General features: G+C 35.7%; 1 protein-coding gene across 8 annotated transcripts in view; it reads left to right on the plus strand.

Annotated features, from left to right (window-relative positions):
- The window catches only part of DDHD1 (DDHD domain containing 1), an 88335-nt gene extending 70408 nt beyond the window's left edge, over positions 1-17927 (plus strand). For 4 of the 8 annotated variants that reach the window (XM_060174946.1, XM_060174949.1, XM_060174947.1 and 1 more), the window contains 5 exons: positions 1135-1284; positions 4688-4940; positions 6833-7024; positions 10946-11029; positions 15089-17927. In XM_060174946.1, the coding sequence (XP_060030929.1) occupies positions 1135-1284; positions 4688-4940; positions 6833-7024; positions 10946-11029; positions 15089-15270 (861 nt within the window). In that variant the 3' untranslated portion in view covers positions 15271-17927. The remainder of the gene's footprint in view (positions 1-1134; positions 1285-4687; positions 4941-6832; positions 7025-10945; positions 11030-15088) is intronic. The other 4 variants (XM_060174948.1, XM_007535514.3, XM_007535515.3 and 1 more) reach the window with 2 other exon arrangements.
- Positions 17928-19153: the final 1226 nt, after the last annotated feature.

Consider the following 19153-nt stretch of genomic DNA (forward strand, 5'->3'; position numbering starts at 1 on the left):
TTCTTTCTCTGTTACAGCATTATTCTCTGCATTCCCTGTAGCTTTCATTGATCTTTCTTTTTTAAAAAAAAAAATCCATTTGTATGAGAGATAGATGAGTACCATTCTAGCACATGTGGTGCCAGAGACTAGCCTAGGGCTTCACATATGCCAGTCCTGTACTTCACCCGCTGAGCCACTTCCCCAGCTGTACTGTTGGTCTTTAAATCCTCCTTATAAAACGGTAACTTAATAAATCTTTGACTACTGTACAGAAACATACAATGGAATGGTCTCCTTTGTTCTTCCTTAGGCTCTTGTTGTTCTCTACTTTCTATTAAATTTAAAGATAATGAAGTTGCTCTTGAAAATAGATTGAAAAAAAAGCAGATTGAGTGCTTGATGTTTAGCATATATTTAATGAATAAGAGACCACCTGTACAAAATTCATTTTAAAAAGATATATGAGGGGGGATAGAGTAGTGGCACACCAGGTTGAGCACACACATCACCATAAGCAAGGACCCAGGTTCAAACCCCCCCCCCACTCCTTATCTGCAGGGGATCTTCATGAATGATGAAGCAGGTCTGCAAGTGTCTTTTTCTTTTTCTTTTTTTTAATTTTATTTATTCATTTTCCCTTTTGTTGCCCTTGTTTTTTTTATTGTTGTTGTAGTTATTAGTGTTGTCATCATTGTTAGATAGGACAGAGAGAAATGGAGAGAGGAGGGGAAGACAGAGAGAGGGAGAGAAAGACACCTGCAGACCTGCTTCACCGCCTGTGAAGCGATTCCCCTGCAGGTGGGGAGCTGGGGGCTCGAACTGGGATATTTACACCGGTCCTTGCACTTCACGCCACGTGCGCTTAACCTGCTGCACTACTGCCCAGCTCCCCAAGTGTCTTTTTCTTTCTCTCTATATTTCCCCCACTACTCAATTTCTCTCTTTAGGGGTGGATTCTTAGTTCCAGGTCTGAATCCTAGTGATGAAAGAAAGAAAGGAAGGGAGGGAGGGAGAGAGGAGGTAGGAAGAAGGAAAGACATATATGAGGAAATAATTTTATTATTTGTATTTTACAATGTGTTGAGCTATAACCAAACTATAATGAAAAATAAACTCACCATTTTTAATTTAGGATGGTTTTTATCACTTTAGGTGGAAAATTTCTTTTGCATGGGATCCCCATTAGCAGTTTTTTTGGCATTGCGTGGTATTCGACCAGGAAACTCTGGAAGCCAAGACCATATTTTGCCCAGAGAAATTTGTAACCGGTTACTAAATATTTTTCATCCAACAGATCCAGTGGTGAGTTACAAGTACAGACACCTGTCCATAATATCAGATGATTTCTAAAAGAATATGTAATCTTGCCAAGATTATCCCAAAAAATTGAATTGATTTATTTCTGATTTATATGATTCAATCTGCATAGGCTTTTATTTTTTAAATATTTATTTGCAGGCTAATTTAGAGGTCAGGAAATAAAGTACCTTAGAGGTCACTCTTCTCTCTCTGCATCTCTTCATCTCTTCTCAACTCTCCTTTGTCTGCTCCATCTCTATCTCTCCTCTTCCTCTCCTGCCTCTCTGAAAAAATACTTTAGAGATTATCTGTTTATATTGTACCTTTTTTTTTTCTTTTGATAGGAGGAGGTAGAGAGGGGAAGAGAGACACCTGCAGGACTGCTTAACAGCTCATGAAGATTCCCCCTTCAGGTGGGGAATGAGGGTTAAATGCAGATCCTTGCACATGGTGGTGGCAAGTGTACTCAACTTGATGAACCACTGCCCTGTCCTGTTATGCTGTACTTATAAGAGCATAATAGAGGAATGCAAGAATATTTTAACTGCTCAGTTAATAACCAGAACATTTATTTCAAACCTTAACCAATTGTAATATCAGTAGCCTAATAACCATAAATTTTTACATTAAAATTTCACATTTAAATACTTTTTCTCTAAAATATAAATATTTTATTTTTAATTTTTATCAATGATTTCATAATTAACAAGATTATACTGTAAGAGGGGTACAATTCCATATAATTCCTACCACCAAAGTTCCATATCCCATACCCTCCATTGGAAGGTTCCCTGTTCTTTATCCTTCTAGGGTTATGGACCAAACTTCTTCATGATGTCAGGCTTCTGTATTTGCTTCTCTGCTGAGCATGGTCATTGGCAGGTTGATCCATACCCCCAGCCTGTTTCTGTCTTTCCGTAGTAGGATAGGGCTCTGGGAATGTGGGGTTCCAAAAGACATTGATGAGGTTTTCTGCCTAGGGAACTCAGGATGGTGTCATGGTAGCATCTGCAACTTGGTGGCATTTATTTTCTTATTAATGAGAGAGATACAGAGATAAAGATACAGATGGAGAGAAAGGTCAGAGCACTACTAGCTCTGGGTTACCATGGTGCCAGGAATTGAACCTGAGACCTGAGTGCTTCAGGTCTGGAAATCTTTTGCATAACCTGAGTGGTGCCCTGGTTCTCTCTCTTACTCTCCTCATTAATAAATCCCTTTGAATCAGAAAAAAAGGGGTGACAGTGATATATAAATGTGGACAGATAGTTGTAGAGATGATGGTTGGCCCATGTCTACAACCTTAGGGGCACTGTGTTGGATTGCAATGGGGAGACTAAAGATTCAGAACTCTGGTGGTGAGAATAGTGTGGATTCAAACCCCTGTTGATATGTAATTCTGTAAATATATATATACATATATATATATATATATAATGTAAAAAGAAAAAGAGGGAAGAAGATGAATGCTTGGTGTACTAGGAGGCACAGTCAGACAAGTCACAGTCACAATAGAAGAGTTTTCACAAGGAGAGAGGAAGGATAGGGTCCTATCCAAATGGGTCCTCCACAAGAAACCAATACTCCAGAATTGTCCTTCATTAGTTCAAGCATGGTAATGTTGCTGGGGGTCTCAAGACCCCCTTTTGGGTCTTTCAATTCTTCCCAATGCTACAAAAAGGATTACCAAGCACAGACACCATCAGGATATTAAGAGAAAGTGGCCAGCAATGTAGCACACTTGGATAAAGTGCTGCTTTGCTATGTGCACTATCCCAGTTTCAGCCTGGCCCCCACAACATGGAAGGAAGCTTCAGTGCTGTGTTCTCTCTGTCTTTCTCTCTGCTTCTCTTACCTCCAAGAAAAAACTTCATTACCATTCAATTAAAAAAGAGAGAGAGGTGGTTTATTAAAAATTGTGGGCAAACTTTATTAAAGCAAGGAAATAAGTATATATGGGGCCAGGTGGTGACTCACCTGATTAAACGCTAAACGCACACATTACAGCATGCGAGGACCCAGGTTCAAGCCCCTGATCCCCACCTGCAGGTGGAAAAGCTTCACAAGCGGTGAAGCAGGGCTGCAGGTGTCTCTCTGTCTCTCTCCCTCTCTTTCTCCTCCTTCCCTCTCAATTTCTCTCTGTCTCTATCCAACAATAAATAAATAAAAATATTTTTAAACTTAAATCCTTGAAGAATATTTCATTAATATATTTAGTTGTAGGGTTGTATAGAAAAAATATACCATGACTTTTCTGACAAACCAATATATATTTATTTTACTCATTTTTTACAACTTGGAAGTTAATTTGGGTTTCCAGGTTAACATTGGGTTTTCATGGTATATTCTATCCTGTGTATAATCTTAAACATTGTCATAAGGGAGGCTTAAGAAGGCTCCAATTCTATTATTATAAATTTTTTATAATTTTCTGTGAATTTTTTTTAAAGCAGTGCTCTTTCATAATTATATCAGAACTGTGCCTAGTTTCCACAAAAGTTATCTCTTCTTCCCAACATCCTTGTGAAATGTTAACTCCTTTTTTATACTTCAGGAAACTTAGGCTCTCAGCCTTTGTAAATTGATAAATGTCATACAGTTCATATGTTGAGAGGCCAGAATATGAACTCAAAATTCTAAATTAACGTAATTGCCTTTGGTTTGAGCACCCAGCTCCCCACCTGCATGGGGGTCACTTCACAAATGGTAAAGCATGTCTGCAGGTGTCGCTCTCCCTCTCTATCTTCCCCTCCTCTCAGTTTCTCTCTGTCCTATCCAATAAAATGGAAAAAAAATGGCCTCCAGCAGCAGTAGATTTGTAGTGCTGGCACCAAGCCCCAGCAATAACCCTGGAGGGAAAAAAAAATCTAAAATCAATTTAACTGCCTTTTTGCTATATTATTTCTATTTCATAGAAAAGTAATATTTTATTAGCTTCTAAAATGTGTATTGTTATGATAAATTTATATGAACTACTGGTAGTTTGGCAAAAGCTCTTAAGATATTAAGAATCTACTTTATTTGCTATATTCCAACAAAGATTTACTTGCTTTTTTCCTACTTCAGTGCCTTTGTTTGCTTGAGATTAGCCTAAATCGTATTGCTAGATCACATTAAAACATAACAGAAAGGATTATGTTTCTCTGGGAAACTAATTAATAGGAACTATATATCTAAACTAATTGTTTTTATTCATAATTTTATCTCTAAAAATATATAATTATGCCAACTATACATTCTTAGGAATGAAACTAATAGGGATACGTACCAGAAATAGCGGGGGGGGTGGGGTTAAATTCCTCTCTTTAAGGTGTACTGAGCATACAATAGAGTAAGAATAAATGGACAGTAAATTTCAAGCATCATGCTTTAATGTTATCTTTATTTGATATTTTTTTCTACCAAGGCTTATCGGTTAGAACCATTAATACTGAAACACTACAGCAACATTTCACCTGTTCAGATCCACTGGTATAATACTTCAAATCCTCTACCTTATGAGCATATGAAGCCAAACTTTCTCCATCCAGCTAAAGAACCTACCTCACTTTCAGAGACTGAAGGCATTTCAACAATACCAAGTCCTGTGACCTCACCAGTCTTATCCCGTCGACATTATGGGGAATCTATAACAAATATAGGCAAAGCAAGCATTTTGGGTAATTTCTCTTAAATATTCCTTATCAATAAATAAAGATACTTTTTATACAGGCACTAACCTTGGAGTATTTAGAAATATTCTATGTATTATAATACCTCAATAGTTAAAACCTATGTCTAACTTTGTTTTGATAACTAGAAGTCTTAAAGTCCTATAGTAAGGTCAGATTCTATAATTTCAGAATATAAGACCTTTACAATCAAGAAAAGGTCTACGAATCCATTCCCTCATTTTAATCTTGGCCCTACCGTGTGCAGTAAGAGTTTGGGCAAGTCTGTAAAATTAAGAGAGTACTTAAGTTTTGAAGGTGTCTCCATCAATCAGTTCCTCTGATTTTTGTCACTAGAGACTCTCAAATTGCATGCTTCCTTAGGTCAACAGGGATATTTAGTTTCTTTTTGATCTCCATTATCAATTTGTCGTTTTTGTTTACAAGTTGCTTTAATACAAAAATACCACCAGATGGCACTATAAATGGACTTTATCTGCTGAACTCCTATATATGCAACTTAATCATAGTAGCATGTTTACTGTATTCATTTCAGATTTAAGTATCAATAATAAATATCACTCATGTTAGTGTCATGTTTGGTTCTTAAATATTTTTAAAGATTTCTCTTATTATAAGAGGGAAGAGAACATAGAGAGAAAGAAAACACCCACAACACTGCTTCACCACTCATGAAGCTTTCCCCCAGCAGGTGGGGACTGGGGACATGAACCAGGTCTTTGCATACTGTAATGTGTGTGCTTAACCAGGCCCCTCATTAAAACATTTTTTTAACTTTTTTGTTATCTTTTATATATTTATTAAATAGAGACTATCAGAAATTGAGAGGAAGGGGAGAAAAAGGAGAGAAAGGGAGGCAGAAAGACACATGAAGCGCTGCTTCACCACTTGTGAATCTTTTCCCCTGCAGGTGGGGACCAGGGGCTTGAGCCTGGATCCTTGTGCATTATAACATATGCACTCAGCCATGTGCACCACCACCCAACCAGGTGCAACACCTCATTAAAACTTTTTTTTAAGAGTTTTATTTATTTATTCATGAGAAATGATAGAAGAGAGAGAAAGAATCAGACACCACTCTGGTACATGTACTGCCGGAGATTGAACTCAAGACTTCATGCTTTAACTTCCCAGACCACTCATTAAAACTTTTTGTCTTACAAACTCTTTAATAAACAATAACTATTTGAATAAAATAGATTTTGTGAACGTTATCCTTAGAGTTTACACAACTTTTTAACATCATTAGAAGCCTACAATAAAAAGTGCTATTTTATTTTTTCACTTTTTTATTTTATTGGGAGAAATTATTTGCAAGATCGTTGTTGTCACATGTATACAGTTTCCTATCTCCTAATAGGAATCAACATGCCACACCCTCCATCAACCCATCATCTTCCTCCACTACAGGACACTGGGTCCTAAACCCCCTTCAGTTTTTATTTATGTTTTTATTTACTGAGCTACTCAGCTCTGGTTTATGATGGTGTGGGGAATTTTACCTAGAACCTCAGAGCCCCAGGCCTGACAGTCTGTTTACATAACCATTATGCTATCTCCCTGACCTCTAAACCCCCTTCAACCTTCTTCCACCTTCAACCTTTATACTTCTCTGGTCTGCTACAATAGAACATGTCTAATTAAAGTTCTACCTTGTATTTTCCCTTTATATAAGTCCCATCTATGAGAGAGATCACCTGGTATTCATCATTCTCCTTCTGATTTTAAACACTGTAATTTTCTTACAAATTTCCCACACTGGAAAAACATGAGTAGAGCTTCACCCCCTATGCCTATTGCTTGTAATGATGGGTGGTACTCTTTAGCTTGGTTATGTGATGTACTTCAACCGAATGACTACCCCGTTTTGTGAAATACAGGGGCTGCTAGCATTGGAAAGGGACTTGGAGGAATGCTGTTTTCAAGATTTGGGCGTTCATCTACATCTCAGCCGTCTGAGACATCAAAAGACTCTATAGAAGATGAGAAGAAACCAGCCTCCTCGCCTTCTACAACCACTGTGGCAACACAGACCCTTCCACATAGCAGTTCTGGCTTTCTTGATTCTGCATGTTAGTTCATACAGTTTGTTCCTTATCTTGTATCATTTTTTAATTCTGGGGAGGGCAAAAGGGCTAAGATACTAAAAGAAGTCAGTTCTCAATTTAAAGTCAGGGTTTAACTTTTTAAGATACTTTTCCGTCTGCTTATATCTTTAAAAGTAGTACCAGGAGATTTGGCTTTACTCTGTGTTGATAAATTACTGGCTAACAGTATTAATAATCAGGACCTTAGACTACAGAGTTCTTAAATTGCTAGTAAAGCAAAATTAAATCTCCTTAAAGTAAACATCCCCTGGGTTTTATAAAGTAGACTATTTTTATAAAGTAGACTTTTTAAAAATAAAGTCATCTCAGTCTCAACAAAATATGTGTAATAGCTTTAAACCTATGCTGTATATTGTACTGATTTTTTTTTTTTTTTAACAGAGCACTGCTCAGATCTGGTTTATGGTGGTATAGGAAATTGAACCTGGGAGCCTCAGGAATGAGTCTTTTTGCATAACCATTATGCTGTTTCCCCAACCCAGTATTGATAGCTTTTAAAAACTGCTTTGCTAAGTCACTCTACACTTAATCTCTAAATTTCCTTCATCCAACTTAATAATAGACTTAAAACTGTGTACATCCACTATAGCCAATGCTGTACTACTAAACCTCAGTGTAAAGCAGTTACTCAGAAATGAATGAGTAATGCTATTATGCAGACTTAGCTTGGAATGGAGCTTCAGTTAATTTTTCCAGTGGACTTATAAGATTTTGAATTGTGACTAGTTATCAAACATTACTACATTCCAAATGTCTAAACTTGAACCATATTTTTGTGTGTATAGTAAAATAAGACAGTCAAGGGAGTTGGGCAGTAGTGCAGTGGGTTAAGCGCATATGGCGCAAAGCGCTAGGACTGGCATAAGGATCCCGGTTCAAGCCCTCAGCTCCCCACCTGTAGGGGAATCGCTTCACAAGCAGTGAAGCAGGTCTTTCCTCCTTTGTCTCCCCTCCTCTCTCGATTTCTGTCTGTCCTATCCAACAACGACGACAGCAACAACAACAACAATAATAACCACAACAATGATAAAACAACAAGGGCAACAACAAAGGGGGAAAAAATGGCCTCCAGGATCAGTAGATTCGTGGTGAAGGCACTTCTAGCGTTTGCCCTTCTTCTGTAGCCAGTCAACAGGTCAGGTTGAAAGCTGTCAGGAGCTGCTTGTTGCTGGCTTTGAAAGTGACTGGGATCCATGTGGATTCAGTCGGCTAGGAAGGATCGTCAGTTTCCTCAATGAACTGAGCCCCAGCAATAACCCTGGAGGCAAAAAAAAAAAAAAAAAAAAAGACAGTTAAGCCCTGTCTTCCAATTTACTTTATTAGAAAATGAAATGGAGATTCTAAAATGAGGTATTTCTTTTCTATTACCATAGAAAGAGGAAATTTTTTTTTTAACTAAAACTTAAGTAGATTTCATTTCAAAGACATAGTATTGGGGATTTGTTTTGTTTTGCTTTAGTCATATGTCTGCACTTAAGTTTTAAAATAACCAACATCTACCATCATCCATAAAACTTACTATAAAGAAAGGAAAGTTTAGTATAAACAATCCTAGAAACTGGATTTTTCTTTTTTTTTTTTATTATATAAAAAGGAAACATTGACTAAACCATAGGATAAGAGGGGTACAACTCCATTCCTACCACCAGAACTCCATATCCCATCCCCTCCCCTGATAGCTTTCCTATTCTTTAACCTTCTGGAAGTATGGACCCAAGGTCATTGTGGGATGCAGAAGGTGGAAGGCCTGGCTTCTGTAATTGCTTCCCTGCTAAATATGGGCATTGACAGGTTGATCCATACTCGCAGCCTGTCTCTCTCTTTCCCTAGTGAGGAAGGGCTCTGGGGAAGCAGAACTCCAGGACACATTGGTGGGGTTGTCTGTCCAGGGAAGTCTGGTCAGCATCATGCTAGCATCTGGAACCTGGTGATTGAAAAGATAGTTAACATACAAAGCCAAACAAATTGTTGACCAATCATAGACCTAAAGGCTGGAATAGTGCAGATGAAAAGTTGTGGGGGGGTCCTCCATTTTGTAGATAGCTAGTAGGCATATTTTAGTTATGTTCCAAAGGGCCTGTGGCTGTACTATATATATATTTTTTCTTTTTCTTTTTTCCTCTGAGCCTGAAATTTGATATGCAGGTGGATCCAAGTTATTGTCTGGGGAGATGATGTCATGGCTGGAAAAAGGACCAGAAAGCTAGATCAGGGAAGAGAGTAGCTCCCTAATACGGGAAAGAAGGAAGCTGGATTTTTCTTCATAGCTAGTTGTACTTCAGAATAAACTATTCTGGACATTTCTTTCTTTCTTTTTTTTTTTTTTTTTTTGAGTTTGATTTTTTTTCTCTTTTCTTTATTAGGGGGATTAATATTTTATAGTTAGCAGTAAATACAATAGTTTGTACATACATAACATTTCCCAGTATCCCACATAAAAATACAACCTCCACTAGGTCCTCTTCCATCCTGTTCCAGATATCCTGGACATTTCTAATTGGGCCAAGAACATTTTTTTTTTAACTTAGTCTCATCTGTTTCAGACTTGTATATAAATTAGTTGTAACTATAGGTCTTTTTAGGCTTTGACTAATGCAAAACTTGCTTTTTTGTGAGTTTCTATAGTGTTGCTGAATTAAACTTTCACTGCTACTACTATCAGAAATATGATTTTGAAAATATGCATTTTTCTGAGGAAAATGTGCAAGTATTTTGTAAGGTGACAGATAAAACTGACAATAGTGATGTTAGTAATAAGCATTAGAGTGAATAAAGGAGCAAGGGAAAATGGGACAGGAAAAAAGGATAGTGAAGACATATAAAATATCCATAGAACCTGAATCAAGAAAAGTATGTTAGGTGGTTTTTTTTTCCCAGCATAATGATTTCAAATCAAATTTTCTATTTCTTCTTTCAGGAACAGTAGTGGAGATACTTGTATTTCATCATATATTGATAGTTTAACAAAATGCATTTTCTGTAATTCTTACATATTGTTAGTCCTAATGGAAAATTATTTGTCAACAATAGACTTAACTAAATATGAGATAATCATTAGATTTAGTTTCATATATTTATCTCTAGATATAGCTATAACTATCAAAACTAGAGGACTGCTACAGTAGGATTATACCTTTCAAATAAGGTCCCGAGGTCTTGGACTTTCTTCAGTGATATTCTCTTCTGTGTAATCCTAATTTAAACAGTTTCTTATAATTTCTATCTGGCTATATTGTATAAATCAGGAAACCTTCCTTAAACCCTCCTTCTGGAATTTGGTCATTGTGGTTAGGTGTGATTCTGGCTTCCTTCCTTTCTTCTTTCTGCTCACATTGACTGCCTCAGATCTTTTCAATGTCTTTTTATCCTGAAGCAACTGACTTTGATTCTCTTGCAGTTGGAGGTTAGGTTGTTGGACACAGATTTTGAATTCAAAATAAATGCAGGGTTGCTCTGGCAAGTTAGTGTTGCCTTTTAAATCAATTTATTGTGATCAGATTGAAGCATCTCTAGTTGTTCTTCCTTTCTTTTGAAAAGTCTGGACTTATTTCCATGATTTTATTCTATTATTTCATGTGCTCACTTGTGTTTGTGGCTTATTATGAATACAAATTGTGTCTTTTAGTATCATTTTATCTTGAAGTCAGAGCCTAAATGAGATACAAATTTTGGGGATATTTGGGTGTTAACAAATTTGACATTACATGTCAAAGTTAATTGTGCTTACATTTTCCATGAAAGGGTGTTTCACAAAAACCAGAGTATATACTTCCTTATGTATGCTAGATTTAATCAACTTATTTGGGAGTATGGCCACTGCATCATTGAAGGCCATTTGTATCCATCAGCCAACACTTTACAGCATCTTATGTTTTCTTTTCACAGATTTCAGACTTCAGGAATCGTTATTTAATCTCCCACAACTTCTTTTCCCGGAAAATGTAATGCAGAATAAAGCTAATACCCTCGGTATGGTATATGTGAGGAGTAGCGTTCAGAATACTATAAAAATTATCTACTCAAATTTCTCTTCCTCACTGAAAAATTGGATCAGTTCTTCTATTTGATCAACTTCAATGTTACCATTACATACTACTTTATTTGTATTTTCTTCCTATATTTCCTAATTTTAAATAGTAGTGATCCTGGAGTCCAAGTACTAGCTGTTTGATATGTTAAAATATGATATTCTTTCATGTCCCTACAGAAATAGAACATTATAAAGAAAAGAAAACCATTAAACCATTTTCTTCTCTTGTCCCAAAATTTTCAAAGAGATTATTATTTTTATGCAAAGCACTTACATATAAAAAGATTTTTTGTAGTATGAAAAATATAGTCCTTATTTTTAAACTTTCAGAAGCGTTACCACTTAGAACTATAGGTATGTCATGGGTGGTACCTGGTTTTGACTCAAGTATTTAATTTTCTTAGAGGAGTAGGTTCATATTTTTTAAAAAATTAATTGTACTGGTTGCAAACCTTTTATTTTTATAATACAGTGCTGGGGAGTAAACCCAGGATCCCACACATGTGTAGAACATACTACTATTAAGTAGCCTCCCCAATCCAGTTATTTTATCCTTAACTTCTTAGAGAGGAGAGTGAATAAGAGGGATGGGGAGAGTCACCACAGCATCACTGCACTATCCATGAAGTTCCCCCTGTGCCATCCACAGTGTTCCTATATGGTGCTGAGGCTCAAATTCAGGGCCTCACCTCACACATGGCAGGGTACATGCTCTACAGCAGAGGTGGAGAACACCCTATGCACCATATGTGGCCTAAAAAATTTAGTCTGGCTCGCTCTGCCAAGGCAAGCACAAGTGGGACTTGAAATGTAATAAATCTGGGAGCTTTTTGCATAGCAATATCATTTGGTGCCTTTATTTTTTTTTAATAGAGACAGACAGAGAGAGAGAGATGCCACCCCCAAAGCTTCCTTCAGTGTGGTAGGGGCCCAGCCCAAACTTTGGTCACATGCATGGCAAATCCACACATTACCAAGGTGAGCTATTTTGCTATCCCTAAGTGCTAGTTTTTAAGTAAATAATTTTGTGTGGCATGCAAATTACTTTATAAGTATCCAAATGACCCTTGAAAAAGAATCCCCACCCCTGCTGTACAGAGTGGGCTATTTCCCAGCCCTGAGAGAAGATATTCAGCCTCTAAATGTTCAATAACTCGAAATTTATCACTATGGATTTTATCTTAATTATTTTAAATTATTTTTCTCCTAATTTCTCATTCCTTTTTTCCCCCAGCTTCTCTCTAGGGACTTTCATCTGGCATAAACTGGACTCCCTCATTCCCATTTTGATAGGGACTTCATACAGATAATTAGGAAGGGATAGGAAGAGTCAATTCAGTTAGTGATACTGATTAAAGCCCCTTTAGGTGACAAGACTGATAAGGGCATTTAATAGAGCAGTAAGTACTTTTTAGTTTCTAAAATGAAAAGCAACACTGCATATCAAGAATAAATTTCAGAGAATAAAATAAAAGCACAAAGTCAGTATTAGGTTTTTTTTTTTTGTATTTAAGTTCCCTTTTGTTGCCCTTGTTTTTTATTGTTGCAGTTATCGTTGTTGTTATTGATGTCGTCATTGTTAGATAGGACAGAGAGAAATGGAGAGAGGAGGGGACGGCAGAGAGGGGGAGAGAAAGACACCTGCAGACCTGCTTCACCGCCTGTGAAGCGACCCCCCTGCAGGGGGGAAGTCGAGGACTCCTTATGCTGGTCGTTGCGCTTCAAGCAATGTGCGCTTAACCCGCTGCACTACCACCCGACTCCCCAGATAGTATTAGAAAAAAATATCCCTTTCTGAAGACTCTCACATTAGGAAAATAAACAGTGGTATACAAAAGTGAATTCTTAGAAGTCACAACTTGATAGTCTTTACTGTTAATGTATAATCTTATCTCTTATGTTTTCCCTCTTATTTCTCTTTTTTTCCCTTATAGTTGACTTTATCTTAACTTTCTCTTTCATCATGCTTGAAAATTCCAGATTCTTCTTTTTTTTTTTATCTTCCTATCATGCCAGAATGCATCTAAAGACCTTTTCACAAATGACCCGTGGAATAAAAAACAAGAACATCTCTACCCTCAGTTTCACATATGGGTTGCAACTATTTCTGACTTATTAGACATTAATCTATCATAATTTAATGATAAGTGATTATAATGTAGTTGATAATTTATGCTATACAAAGTATAGCATAAATTTTATAGATATTATTTATATATATTACTTGTCAGGAAAGTACGGTTGAATAGAAGTTACTGTGTAAGTATGTTAAGTCGCCAAATAGCATTATCACAAAGTGAATATTAAATATTCATATCATATTCTTTAGAATATGATTTCCTGACTACAAATTGTTTGACTACAAATTTCTAGTTTTTCAGCTAAAACTCAGCTCTCTCTGCAACCTCCTCAATATTTGCAAATTTTTATTCTAACATCTTTTGGTACTCTGAACAAAGAACTGATTTTGTGTGTAAGAGTAGTAGTAATTTAGATGTTTTGCTTTGTTTTTTAAAATAGACCCACCCAAATAGTGTTTGTCTCACTGGCTGCTTTAAAAGAGTTCCTGAAGATCAAAAGATAATTTTTTTCTAAGTATTATATCTCTGAAGATTTATTAAATGAATTCATTACAGTTCTTTTATAGTCTTAATTTTGCTAAGGTGATTTTATTAGTGATTTTATAGTAGTTTACAAGATTATAAGAATACTGGGGTACAGTTCCACACTGTGTCCACCATAAGGTGAATTTTTTTTTCCTAAGAGATACATACTGCAAAGGCTCTGAATTTGAGAAGTCTTTATTAAATTCTCGGAATTATTTGAAGATAGCAGTGAAGTATTTCCTCCTAAGCATCACCACTTTTCAATTTGTTTAACTTTTCCAGTCATCTAGTGAGTTCTTTTATTTAAAAACATATATATATTAGCACTTGTGTGTCCTACACACACATTAGGTTATGCTGAATGGATAGCAGAGTGTGTTATAGCTATATCTCTGAGAAATGTATTCAAGTGTGGAAGAAAGCATTCTAGGATTATAAACTGATGGTTATCTGCTAATATGTTAGCACAGAGCCAGTTAATATATAGCCCCTCCCCAATTAAGGAAGTTTTTCTAAGATTTTTTTTTTATTTGTTAGGACAGAGAGAAATTGAAAGCGAAGGGAATAGAGAAAAGAGAGAAACAAAGACAAGTGCAGCACTGCTTCATCACTTGTGAAGCTTTCCTCCTACAAGTGGGGAACGGAGCTTGAACCAAGGTCCTTGAGTATGTTAACATGCACTTAATCAAGTGTTCCACTACCAGGCCCTAGAAAGAAACTTTTGAGTGGTCTGTTGCAGAGTTATAAGCATTGTTGCATGTAAGTCTGACCCATAATTCTGCATGATGGCTATATTTATTGTTTTACAGATTAGGCCCAAAGATTAAATGGGAAAACCAGCATTAGAGCCCACTGCCTTTATTCCAAATTCCCTTCTATTGCATGGTTTTGCTTTCCATCATTTAAATTACCCACTTTCAACTGGTCTCTGAAACTGTTAAGCATAGTGAGGTATTTTGAGAAAGACCACATTCACATAATTGTATACTATTTTTAATCTCTTACTCCATATATATATATGAAAAGCATAGCACTTAAAGGATACAATTCTAGCCATGGTTTCAAGCATTCACTTGGAGTCTTGGAATATTTTCCCCATGGATGGGTAAGGACGGACTACTGTATACTCTAATACCAAAAGAATTAATTTTGTTTCTTCCCTGATTAATCAATATTGTCCTGAGCATACAAAGGAAAGTACTTCACCAAATAGCTTCCTATACTACCAAGACTCTTGAGTGTTTCTTTCCATAAGATTAGAAAGGAAAGTCACTAGTCACTAGTTAGAAGAATCATTACTGTTAGGAAAAAAAAAATTATTATCAGTTCTAACAAGCCTATATAAAATATGCCATATTTTAACCATTAATCTTTTGTTTGACTTCTTTTTAGTGGAACTGGATCACAGAATTGATTTTGAACTCAGAGAAGGCCTTGTGGAGAGCCGCTATTGGTCAGCCGTCACATCACATACTGCCTATTGGTCATCCTTGGATGTTGCACTCTTTCTTTTAACCTTCATGTACAAACATGAGCACGATAATAATTCAAAGCCCAGTTTAGATCCAATCTGAACTCTTGAAGAACATTAGTGGCCCAAAACTGATTTTTTTTTTCTGTTAAAATGTGTGTCAAGACATGGAGATTTCAGATCTAAGTATGTTTTGGTTTTATTTAAGGCAAAAAAAAGTTGGAGTTTAAAAGCACTTTATTTAAAAAAAAAACAAAAAACTTTTTTCAGTCCAAAAGTTATTTATACTCTTCATCATTTTCTTTATGAATCTGCTACAACCCCTTGCAGAGAATCATACAATATGTAAAGAGAAGGTTTGGGTAAACTGCAAGATTATAAATTACAAACAGAAAGGCATATTAATGGGTTGGATCTAACATATATTATTGAAATATCTTAGCAAATCTGAAGTGGTCAAGATCTAGTGTATTCTATATAATGTTTTCCAACTCCACAATTCTTTGCAGTGAGAACATAACAGATTTAAAGTGTTTTGAATCTAACTTGTTCAGAAAAACTAATACTAAAAGGACATAATATTTGAACTTCTGTATTTATAATTTATTACTGCTGACTAAATTGCTTTATTTCAATGTATGAAACATTACATTTAAAAAAACATTTTTGAACAATTTAAGGATTATATTTACTTTCTATAGTGTTAATACTCATTTTCCTCAGAACTCCACCTTTGTACTCTCCAGATGAATATATAGACACTGTGGCATACTTTCAGTATTTCTTTTTTCATTAAAAACTTATGGATTCACACAAATAATACTAGCTCAGTTATTTGGTGGGGAGAGGAATGAACTTTTTATCAAGTCATATGTACCTCAGAATACTAAAATTCTCTAAACTTGACATAAGGTACTCCTTGGTAATGGGTACATTTAATAAATTTTATTGGTAAATTAGTAATACTCTTTAGAGTAGGGACTATAACATATATTTTAAATACATAAACATCTCTGTGCCAAACAATTTCAATATATAAAGTGATGGTGTGCCTCTAACAAATTTTACTTTTAAAGTATTTTAAGAAAACATGCATAAGGCACAATAGATCCAGGATTTGGGAGAAGTGGTAGAGTTTTCCTCAGCTGTAATTGTTTCCACAGTGCTTTTCATCTGAGGAGCTCAAAGTGCTTTAAAAATTCAATAATCTATGAAGTCACTCTTTGAGGTAAGTAAAATGAGTGTTACTTTTATGTTATATGTTAACACACTAATAAGGCACCAGAACACTTTAAGTGCCTTGAATTAGAGTACAGAGAAAAACAAAAGAAACTTACATTGAAGTCACACTGTATTCTTTTATATGCTCTTCCACAACTGGTCATTCACTTGTAACCTCTTAGTAGTTTGCAGACAATAATAACGACAGAACTTGTAATTCATAATTTGAAGAAATTACCACAAAAAACAATGTTTCATCCTTCTTACACATTCTTGGGTTCTCACATACAAACGAGTCACTTAGAGGGGATCAATAGCGACCTCTGCCACAGCCAGTCCTCACTTCTGAGTGGCTTCCACTAGGTTCTACTTAAGGTGCTGTCTTTGCTTCTCTTGCAAGGATTCTTAGCTTCCTAGTAACCACTGTCAAACTGGAGCAGAGTTGGTCAGTTGAACATCTCACCTATTCCTTCCTACAATATATTCAAATCTATGACTTACAAGGTTTGATATATACTTGTCGTTTGGCCTGAATTTGCACAACATGGAACACTTGAATTTTAAGTTTGAAAAAGATCCCAAAGCTCCATGACCAAATATGTGACTCACTAAGAAACCCTTGCTATAAAAGGCTTCCTTTCAGTAAGATCTTAGTAACACTTAAGCAATCTCAAATTTAGAGATTCTTGTGAACTCAGGTCATTTTCATAACTATTTATTTGATTGATCTAATTTAGTTCTCAGGAAAGGCATACTCATTTCTCATATGACTGTATCATTAAAGGCACTACAGCATATATTGCTGTTAGTAGTGTAACACTCAAATCCCCTATGAACTACAAAGAGTTCATTCTTAACCACTCAAATAATACCAATAACCCATTTGACCTGAGAAGAGTGAAAAATCAAACCCACCTTTTAATTTGATAATAAAAAAGTATAGAGGGTCAGGTGGTGATGCACCTGGTTGAGTTCACATATTACAGTGTGCAAGGACCTGAGGTCAAGTCCCAGGTCCCCAACCTGCAGGGTGGAAGCTTCACAAGCAGTGAAACTGTGCTGCAGGTGTCTCAGTGTCTTCCCCTTCCCTCTCAATTTCTCTCTGATTCTATCCAAAATAAGTCAAAATATTTTAAATGAAAAGTATATTCCTATAGCTATTGGAATATATCCGCTTCCTTTTTTCATATTGAGAAAATAAAAATGTTTGGCCATGTGGAATTTCTTTGAATTCTTGAAAGCGACATTCAGATCCTCTTTTCAAAATAAGATATGGATTACTGAACAGGTGTTCAGTTTTCAACTCATAATTTCATTAATAGAGATGGTGATTTTGATTTTATAATACTCTTCTTGTTTCCCTGTCTCTGCATGTTATCATGGAATGTACTTGTATATACTTGAGTAATATACAGAGTATGTGTAATTCTGGCTTGATTTAGAAGCTAAGTTACTGAGTAACATTTTGAAACTTTATTCCAGCAAATACTTATTAGCCAAAAAGTTCTGTTTTTGATACCATTAAAATTTTATTCTCTATTTTGTGTACATGCTATGATGATTCTTCTGAGTACTAGTCAGAGTTCATTTTAATTCATTCTAATGCATTTTAATACAAGCAGTTGTAACTTAGAATAAGAACATTTATTTAAAATGTTTAAATCTTGCTTTGTTTTTTCCTTATTTTTTATTTTATTTATTTATTTATATTAGAGACAGGGAGAAATTGAGAAGGGAGTGGAAAATAGAGTGGGAAATAGAGAGACACCTGCAGCCCTGCTTCACCACTCTTGAAGCTTTCCCCCTGCAGGTGGGGACCAGGGGCTTGAACCTGGGTCCTTTGGTGATGTAATATGTGTGCTTAACCAGGTATACTTCCACCTGGCCCCACCTTATTTTTTTTTTAAGATTTTATTTATTAATTAGAGGTTATGGTTAGGGTAAAAAATAAAAAAAGAAAAGAAAAATAATTTTAAAAAATTATTTATTAATTAGAAAGGTAGGAGGAGAGAGAGAAAGAACCAGACATCTCTCTGGTACATGTGCTGCCAAGGACTGAACCCAGGATCTCATGCTTGAGAGCCCAATGCTTCATCCATTACACCACCTCCTGGACCACGCTTTGTTTTTACTTTCAAATTAGCCTTTTGCTAGCTTATAACTCTATTTTCAGCAATGATTATGCTTATGTTATAATATAGTGTTACTATATTTTTAGAACATAATTATAAGATATACTGACCTTTCCATCAACTGTTTCCCTTATGAGTGAAGCTAGTCTTAGGAATCTTATGTTTTACTATCTGTTGAAACAATAGTGTCAGCTTTTTATAATTCTGACACTGAACATTCTATAGAAACCCTCAGATGTAAATATTTGTCTTTGACCTCTTTTTCCCTGTTGTTTTCTCATTAAGGGTTGAAGTGTTGTCGTTTGCATGGCATTTTAATACACTACGCCCAAATTTTGCATTCCTCAAAGAATAGACAGGAACTAAATTGTCAGTGCAGTGTCATAGTCCACCATTTCATTCCAGTGATGGCACCTAAGCCTCATGAAGTGTAGTCAGACTAAAACTAGAGGTTGCACTATGATTACTGTCTGGTTAATTAGACTTATCATTGTTTCTGTCTTCTCCACTGTTGATGAAATAAGGCTTTGCCCAACTGAAAAAAATAATTTAAGTGTTATGTCTTAAAGCTTTTTAAATCTTTTGTTGGCATAAAAATGTGATGAAGAAGCATATAGTATAAAGAAGGATCAA

The sequence above is a fragment of the Erinaceus europaeus genome, chromosome 16, assembly GCF_950295315.1.
Source record: "Erinaceus europaeus chromosome 16, mEriEur2.1, whole genome shotgun sequence".
Classification (NCBI taxonomy): domain Eukaryota; kingdom Metazoa; phylum Chordata; class Mammalia; order Eulipotyphla; family Erinaceidae; genus Erinaceus; species Erinaceus europaeus.